The 9,552-nt window shown below is 44.3% G+C and overlaps 1 protein-coding gene across 1 annotated transcript in view; it reads left to right on the top strand.

Moving 5' to 3' along the window:
- The window catches only part of Ppil3 (peptidylprolyl isomerase like 3), a 12,325-nt gene extending 8,189 nt beyond the window's left edge, over window positions 1–4,136 (top strand). The window contains exons 5-6 of the mRNA XM_021163793.1: window positions 784–902; window positions 3,800–4,136. Of these exons, the coding sequence (XP_021019452.1) occupies window positions 784–902; window positions 3,800–3,926 (246 nt within the window). The 3' untranslated portion in view covers window positions 3,927–4,136. The remainder of the gene's footprint in view (window positions 1–783; window positions 903–3,799) is intronic.
- Window positions 4,137–9,552: the final 5,416 nt, after the last annotated feature.

Raw genomic sequence — 9,552 nt, 5'->3', positions numbered from 1 at the left:
GAAAAACCAAAAAAAAAAAAAAAAAAAAAAAAGAGAAGAAATCTGGGGGCTGGAGAGGTGGCTCAGCAGTTAAGAGCACTGAGTGCTCTCCCAGAGGTCCTGAGTTCAAATCCCAGCAACCACATGGTGGCTCACAACCATCTGTAGAGGGACCTGATGCCCTCTTCTGGTGTGTCTGAAGACATATGAGCACATCGACAGTGTGCTCATATCCATAAAATAAATAAATCTTTTTGAAAAAGAAAAAGAAATCCTTGGGCAGGAGAGATACACTGTTGAACTTGCCAGACTCTCTCTCTGCTCAGTTGTTAGTTTGCTATCTGCTCAACTCTTGTGAGCATCTGCATCTTGAACAGATCCCAGAAGTAGTCCAACGCCCTTGTTTTTCAGATTAAGAAGCTAGCCTAGTGTATTTGAGAAGAGATTTGGAGGATTTGGGTTTTGTTGCCTGATTGTTTTTTCATTGTAGTGCACTATTCCTTAATATAAGTGTAAGGAATGTTTCTGTTATACACAGATAGAAATAAAAGTGTTTGTGACTGCTTCTTCAAAATGAAAATGAGATGCATTGGAGGATGTGATAATTATTTAAGAAAATTATATGCTGGGTTTTAGTGATTCAGATAATACATAGCCTGCACATTTTGATTAATACTAATAGAGAAGCTAGCGGAACCATGTCTCAGTCCCCTGAATATTGAGAAAGCAGAGAGTAATTCAGTTTGCCTTTGGAATCTGCAGTTACAGCACAGTCAAATTAATGCCTTGGTTTTTCTTTTTTAGCACAATGTTCGAGGTGTTGTATCTATGGCTAATAATGGCCCAAATACCAATGGATCTCAGTTCTTCATCACCTACGGCAAGCAGCCACACTTGGACATGAAGTATACAGTGTTTGGAAAGTGAGTGTTGTCGTCATCTCTTTCTTTGGCATGTCGGTGTTCTTGCATGGTGTGATCACAGCATAGCTAACACTGGAAAGACCAGTTCCACAACTAAACGCCCTGGGCACCCCAGTCATCAGCCGTCAGCCCCTGAGGAAGTTATCCTTCCTTCTTCCCTCCCTCCCTCCTCCTCCTCCTCTCCCTCCTCCTCCTCCTCTCCCTCCTCCTCCTCTCCCTCCTCCTTTTTTAAAGAGTTAAAAAAGAAAGAACTTTCCCAAAGGTCTAGAACTTGTTGATGTGGCCGCACCTTGCCTGCAGGTAGAGTGGGTGATGTTTCTCAGTGTGTGGGCTGTGCCTTCAGGGAAGTGTACCTGATCAGATCCTAGGGAGCTGTTTGGCAGTTCTTGCTTAATTATGCGTTATAAACATTCAACCTTAAAGCCACTTTTATAATTCATTAGGAGGTAAAATGTATCCATCAACATGTGTCTGTCACGTTCAGTAATAAAAAACTACTTGGCCCTGGAGTACCAGGACATATTTGTTTGGTTTTAACAAGATTTTTTAAAACAATGTAGCCCAGACTTTCCTCTCTAGTGGACCTCCTGGCTCAGCCTTCCCTGTGCTGAGATGAACAGGTAGAGTCACCTTGCTTGGCTAGAGTTTTATTGAAAAGTTTGGATGTTAAGTTAGGTTTAAAAATTAGACACTCCCCTGTTTACTTGTGTTCCAAGCACATGTGTCTAGCTTGGCATATAATTAATGCGGCAACTGGAGCATTAGGCTGAAGGCATCTAACCATCTTCACATCTGCATACCAACACCCTAAAACTAAAGGGTAGCCTTTAGGTCATGGATTACTTGGTTCTTAGGGGCTTTTTTTTTCTCAATTTTATTTATATGATTGAATGTATATTCACCGTGTGCATGCCTGGTACCTGCAGAGGTCAGAAGAGGGTTTTGGGTCCCTTAGAACTGAAGCTGTGAGCAGCTGTGTGGTGCTGGGAACCAAACCCAGGTCCTCGGTAAGAGCAGCAAGTGCCCTTAACCAATGAGCTCTCTCTAGTCCCCTAAACTACTTGAAGTTGTATTTCTACACACATTTTTCTGGAAAGAAAACATGTAAGTTTTCTGTGGTTTCCTAAGGATCTCATCGTCTTGATTCATGGCCTACAAGTCTGCCGCCCCCCCCCCTTTTTTTTTTTTTTTTTTTTTTGCAGAAGCTCAGAATTTCTGAGGTTCTCTGGTTTTCATATAGACCAGAAGACAATTTATAGACCTTAATTGTCTCGACATAGGAGTACATTTAAAAGGTGTTGTTGTGGTGGTTATCCCCTCCAGGAATTCTACTTCCGTGCTTCTCTTGTATTTTGTGTTTGTTTTGTTTAAGCAAGGGTCTCACTACGGAGCCCCAGCTGACATGGAACTCACTATGTAGATCAGGATGGCCTTGAACTTATAGATAAATGCCTGCCTTTGCCTCCTCCTTCCAAGTGCTGGGATTAAAGCTTGTGCACGAAACCTAGCTGTTCATTTCTATGTTCTTTTGTATCTTAGTGGAAATGCAAAATGTAAATCTGTTTTGTTTGTTTTGTTTTTTGTTTTTAAAGTACATGTTTCATGAAATTGGAGAGATGTCTCAGAAGTTAAAAGCACTGGCTGTTCTTCCACAGGACCAGGGTTCAATTCCCAGAACCTACACAGTGGCTTCCAACCTCTGTAACTCCAGTTCCTGGGGAACTAACACCCTCTTCTGGCTGGCTTCCTGGGGTACTGCATACCTGTGGTTTACAGGCATATGTGCTGGCAAAACATGCATACACATAAGATAAAAATTTAAGTTCATATATAAACCCTGATGCCTGCTTTGCATTGCATTGAAGTTTTTTTTACTACAAGGCTTCTTTGACTCACAATTGTACAATTTTCAGTCCATGATCATTTGTTCCAGTGCTTTGTTGTGTTTAGCGAATCATAGAAGCATGTAGTGTACCAATGCTGTTCACTTCATGGCCAAGAAGCAAAAGAAAGAGGAAGAGATACGGTCCCACAATCCCCCTTATTAGCATAACACTGCCAGGTGGTGGTGGCGCACGTCTTTAATCCCAGCACTCGGGAAGCAGAGGCAGGCAGATTTCTGAGTTCGAGGCCAGCCTGGTCTACAGAGTGAGTTCCAGGACAGCCAGGGCTACACAGAGAAACCCTGTCTTGAAAAACCAAAAAATAAAAATTTTTTAAAAAGCATAACCCTATGACCCAAACAAAGACCTCCCTCCATGCACCCCACCCCACCCCCGTCTCCTCCACCTCCGTGGGCGCATGCGTGCTCAAGTGTACAGATGAGAATGTTCATGTGTAAAGACCAGGTGGCTTCCTTAATCTCTCACTGGTCTGGAGCTGCTTCAGCTAGCCAGCAAGCCCCAGGGATCCTCCTGTGTCCACTCAGCCAGCTCTGGGGTTATAGATGCTAGGGTTAAACTCACACCCTAACACTTGCACAGAAGCTATCTCCCCAAGTCCTCGGCCCTAGCCCTTAAAGGCTTGTGCACCTCCCAGTAGCCCCAAACTGGGGACCAAACCTCCAGCATGTGGACCTCTGAGGGACACTCAAGTTCCAAACCAAAGCAGCAAGTACATGTGTCCTTGAGGTCACCCAGTTGTCGTGAGAAAGGCCTGGGGAGGTGTGTGTCCTAAGCCTCCTGAATCAGGGCCACAGGACTGTCTTGGTGTTTTGTGCATGAGACCAGCCTTTATGTTCCACTTTGCCACTTGGGTCCAGGACACACAATCCAGCCAGGCCACATGAGTGTAAAGGAAGGCAGAGGAGAGCACTCTCCTCTGAAGACTGTAGTTGCTGTAGATACTTTATATTTCAAGTGAGGGATTTTTTACATGCTGTGTTGTTTCTATTTCAGGGTAATAGACGGTCTGGAGACTTTGGATGAATTGGAGAAGTTACCAGTAAATGAGAAGACATACAGACCTCTTAATGATGTACACATTAAGGACATAACTATTCATGCCAACCCATTTGCTCAGTAGCTGTCATGGACCTGGACAGATACTTAGTGAACACTTCACTGGAACACGCCCATTGTGGTTTATCCAGTTCTCCTTCTCCTGGTGTTTACAGTAATGGGCTCCATGTAGGAGCCCTGTAGCTTCCCTCCCCATCTGAGCATACTCTGTGCCACTGCTGTTGTTCAGTGTGTTCACTTTAAATAGAAAGCCATGCCTTTTTTTTTTATCACATGTGAGTGTCCTTTTTTTTTTTAAGATTTATTTATTATTATACATAAGTACACTGTAGCTGTCTTCAGACGTGCCAGAAGAGGGTGTCAGATCTCATTACGGGTGGTTGTGAGGCACCTTGTGGTTGCTGGGATTTGAACTCAGGGCCTTGGGAAGAGTTGTCAGTGCTCTTACTCGATGAGCCATCTCCCCAGCCCGTGAGTGTCCATTTTTAATGCTGATCCTCATGTGCAGGCACTTTTTGGAGCACCTGAATTACCACGCTAGTGTATGTGCTAGAAATACTTTCCCTTCACTATTCATGTGCTGCAGGCAGTAGGACGAATGTATGGCCTACTACCTGGTGTTGCTCGCCTTTAATCTCAGCACCTCAGAGGCAGAGGCGGGGGAGCTCTGTGAGTTTGAGGCAAGCCTGGTGTACAAATTGAGTTCCAGAACAGCCAGGACACAGAGTAACATCTTCTCAAACAAAATGGAAAGAAAGGAAGGAAGGGAAGGGAGGTGGAGGTGGAGAGCTGGCCTGTTACAGCTGAGACAGCATCATGAAGCCAGGCTGTGCTACGAAGCAAATCTTGACTCAAGAAAACAAGATGACAGTGCTGAGGGCCGTTTTCTCTCTGGGGGAGGTTGGGTGTTTGTTTGGGGTGGTGGGTGGTCCTGAAACTTGGTAGGACTCCCCAGGCTGACTTCTTCCTCTCAGTCCTTTGTGTCCCTAATGCTGTGGGCAGATGTGAGCCCTCACATTTGGTTACCAATTTTTAAAAATAGTGCCAATACATTGACGTCCTGGTTCTTACGAACTTATTGTGTTGGGGTGGATGGTTTCACACATCTTTAGTCCCAGCATTCCAGAAACAGTGAGTCAAGGCCACCCTGGTTTAAATAGAGAATTCTAGTCCAACCAGGGCTACACAGTAAAAAAGAAAGGGGAAAAGGGATTATCCTAACAGTGCTTAACCAGTTATAGCCATGAAGATAACAAAGATGGGCTTGGTGGTTAAGAGCACTGACTGCTCTTCCAAAGGTCTTGAGTTCAATTCCCAGCAACCACATGGTGGCTCTCAACCATCTGTAATGGGATCCGATGCCCTCTTCTGGTGTGTCTGAAGAGAGCTAGAGTGTACTCATATACTTAAATAAATCTTTAAAAAAAAAAAAAAAGATAACAAAGGTAGGGAGGTATATTGGTTGCCTGCTGTGGGTCTGACATAGGCACTATGATGATCAGGATCAGGAATTCCTGTCTGCACAGGCTGAGTTGACTGGTCCACACTGGTCACATTAGTGTCTGGGTTTTTAGCATTCTGTTCTCCTTGTTAACTGACAATATAACTAAGACAACTACAATCATGATTGCCTGCTTTTCTACCCTTTAAAAAGAAAGCAGTGGTAGTGTGTGGACTTTCTGGCCAACTATGAGACCTGGGATCTGAGGACGTGACAGAACTGGGCAGACTACAGTCTAATGCTGCAGACAACCTTACTTCAGGTTCAGTGTACTTCTATACACTAATGTAACAGCAGTGATGCAAGGAAGGCTGTTGGAGTTTTAAAAAAATGTAAATTAGGTCAATAAGCACATATTAGACATTCACAGAGAAGCCCTTTCCCAGAACTTTCTCAGGACTCACTAATTTAAACACAATTGCCTGGCACATTCTATCCATTATGTCTAGGAAAGCACCTAAGCAAGGCAGAAGGCCATATCCCGATCCAGGGTACACTGAGGACAGCACTCAGCAGAGCCTGTCACCAGATAGCGTTCTATAGCTAGGTTCCGAAATCCAACAAGAATAAACATCTTAAACTAAATGCAAGTATTTGTTGCAGGAGGCATGAAATCATGTCCAAGAGCAATCCAGGAAACAAAATGCACTTGAGGTCTGCCTTTTTTCTGGAGCCTCAGTCACAGTTCCCCAAGGCATTGTTCCCCATGCATGTGTCATTCTTTTGAATGCCTCCCTTTAGCCCCAGCACTCAGGAAGGAGAGGCACATGGATCTCTGGATTTGAGGCCAGCCTGGTCTGCATAGTAAGTACTAAATAGCCATAGCTACATAGACCCTATTTCAAAAGCAAACAAAAACAGCTGTTTGGCCAACTACAGTCCTAAGTTTGGCTACTGTGTTTTGTAAACCGTATTTTTGAACATAGCCACGCCTGTTTGCTTATTTGTTATCTCCTGTCTCTAGCTCCTTGACTCTGCAATAGCAATATTGATGCTGTGAAGGCAGACCAAATGTCCTAAAAGCCTAAACATTCACAGGCTTTATTAGGTAAATTAACCCATTTGTTGTAGGCTAGGCATGTCTCAAATTCAGTTCCTCCAGTCTTCTGGTGACAGGCTAGGCTGCGACAGGTCCCATCAGCCTGTGTTTCCCTGTGGGAACCACAGTGCCAGATGCCAACTGCCTATTTCTTTATCTTGGCCTTGCCCACAGAAGGTGCAAGCATACTTGGCATGCTGGTTGACTTCAATATTTTCCACCATTTTCCTGAAGGAGGAGGGGCTGTAGCAGTTGGTATTTACTGCCAATCTTGACCTTGGGGTGTTTAGCCATGTCACTGTGATATTGTCCTGAGCCCCTGACTCTCTAAGAAAAAAAAATTGTGCCGGCTGTGGTGGCATATGCCTTTAATTCCAGCAGTGGAAAACAAACCATCAGAAGTTTCCATGTAAGAGCTGGAGGCGTTGCTTCAGAGGAGAGTGTGTGCCTAAGCTCCCAGGCGATCATAGTTTTACAGAAGGAAAACTGGATGTCTAAGGCAGGGCTATTCCTGACAGCTGTCACCCCACACGGATTATTTCAGTCCTGTTAGAACTTGGTTTGGTTTGGTTTGGTTCAGTTTAGTTTGGTTCAGTTCGGTGTTCCCCAGCAGACTTGCAGACCTTTTGGTTAATACCAGTTAGACTACTGCAGTTGTTATGGAGCTTGAGTCATTCAAAAATTCACCATTCAAAAATTCTGACCACAAATGTATTTTAACAATGAGGTGTTTATTCAGATACTGGCACCTGGGCTACAGAAATGTAACTCCATGCCACATTAGGGATTTATAAAAGTAAAACAAAAAGACCAAAAATCAAACAGCCATAAGGCTAAATTCTGTTTATGTTCAGGCACTCATCCTGCAAGCAGCTAGCACACAGATGCAGATAGATGTCCTGGTTATTTCAAGCAAGGGTTAACAGACAGCACACAAACAAGGCCAGACAAGTACAAGAATAGCCCCAGCATTCCGGTGAGTTATATGTGCTTGGGCAAGTGGGGCTTACAAGTTAGAGGCAATTTTGTTTTATAGGCCGCTTAAGCACAGTAATTTAATTTTAAAACATGTTAGCCATCACACAATGTGTATCTTAGTTTCACTTAGCAACAAAGAACCTCACATCCAGCTCTCTCTCCATCTCTCCCGCCAGCACCAGGTCAGCGAGGTTTTATTTTATTTTTATGGTTTCCAGGGGGCAGAATAGAGCAACAGCAACTAGGCACAATATGATTGGTGGAACGGTGCATCCGGTTGCACTTTTGGTTTTTAGGGAATGAGGTGACAAGGACTTCCCTTGTCTGAAGGTGGGCAAGGGTCCATCCTGCAGAATGTGTCCCCACCTACAAGTAGGTTCTGCCCGGTTGTCTGAGAAGGCTGGCTTCACTTCTACAGCTCTGCCCTCTGTAGATCTCTGGGTTCTGGTTGAGTCCATTCCATTGCTGCTGCTGTTCTTGGCGATCATCCCATGGTACTGGCATCTCCAATATGCTGGGGCCTTCCGTTGCAACTAGGCTTCACCAATAACCTCTCATAGGCTCTCTTCATCAGCTCCTTTGCATGACCCCTTCAGTCCTGGGCAGTCAACTGTAACTGAAGTTGCACCTTCACCAATGGCCTTCCATGGCCTCTCACAGTGCCGAGCCTCAGCTGCTCTTCATGACCCCCTCATGCCTTCAAAACCAGTACCACCTGGGTGTCTCTTACACATTACCAAGTGCAGCTGTAACACGAGGTACAACCTTGGCTATGTCTGGAACACAGCTTCTTTGTGCTCAGAAAACACTTCCTAGAAGATTTCACCTCAGTGATGCAGGTCTCTTCTTAATCACCACTAATTTCTTAGCTCCAGCTAACCAGCATCAATAGTCCCAGTAGTCCCTTCTATTTTTCACTCTAAAGTCAGAGCCACATGGCTGAAGCTGCCCTTTTCTGCTGCTTGCAGGAGCTGGAACATGCCCCCTCCCCCTTATTCTATTACCAGCTTTCTGTTTTCTGACTCCCTCTCTACTTAAGCTTGGCTGTCATGGAACTTGCCCTGTACATAGACCTAGAACTCAGAGATCTGCATGGCTCTGTCTCATGTAATGCTGGAATTAAAGGCATGTACCACCATGACGTGAACTCAGAGATCTGCTTGCCTTAGTCTCCTGGGATTAAAGACATGTACTACCTTGATTTGGGCCTAAGCTTTTCATAGCCACTATGCCTCAAGATCTCCATGCCAAGATCCAGGTCAGAAACTTGTATCTCCCAGCCTCAAAATCTGTATCACAAGTGAGGCCTCCAATTCTGGGTTGTAGTTTGTTCCAGATATAGTCAAGTTGACAACCAGGAATAGCCATTACAATTTGTTTTTTGGGTTTTGTTTTTAGGGGGCTGGAGAAATGGTTAAAAGCATTTGCTCTCGCAGAGGACCTAGGTTCCATGAGGCTCATATGCATCTGTAAATCCAGTTCCAAGGGATCTGACCCTCCTTTCTGGCCTCTTTGGGCAACAAGCATCCATTGGTGTACATATGTATGTTGAGGTCTGCCCCCTGCATAGCTGTAGTCATTTTGTTCCATGCCCTCCAGCTATTTCATACTCTTGCTGTAATGTGCCTGCCAGTCGTTGACACAGAGAATAACTTGACTCAGAGCAGGGTCATGCTGATCACATATCCTGTTATGTTCTGTATGAGGTTTGTTAATGTTAAGAAATTCCACAAAGCTTTATGTAGGACCCATCAAGTTAAAAGTCAATATGAGCTGTTACATCTAAAATGGCTTGAGTCAGAGCTAACCACCGGGCAGCACTTCCTGCACCTGGGTATGAATTTACAGTGCTTGTGTGTGTGTGTGTTTTAATAAGCTGTCCCTGTGGCTCAGCCCTTGAATTCTGAGTTGCAGCCCTGATGGATCAGTCTTAGGGCATATGTTCAATAAACTATCCCTGTCTGTCTGAGATCAGTGTTTGTGTGGTTTGTGGGCCAACTCCTGGACCGCAACATATACATGTTGGCAAAATATTCATACATGTACATTTAAAATTTTAAAATGGATCTTTAAAAAAATACTTTATTTTTTTATTTTTTATTTATTTATTATATATGTACACTGTAGCTGTCTTCAGACACTCCAGAAGAGGGCGCCAGATCTCGTTACGGA

The sequence above is a fragment of the Mus caroli genome, chromosome 1 (genome assembly GCF_900094665.2).
Source record: "Mus caroli chromosome 1, CAROLI_EIJ_v1.1, whole genome shotgun sequence".
NCBI lineage: Eukaryota > Metazoa > Chordata > Mammalia > Rodentia > Muridae > Mus > Mus caroli.
Note: the sequence above shows the minus strand (reverse complement) of the source record. Positions and strands in the feature narration are given on the sequence as shown.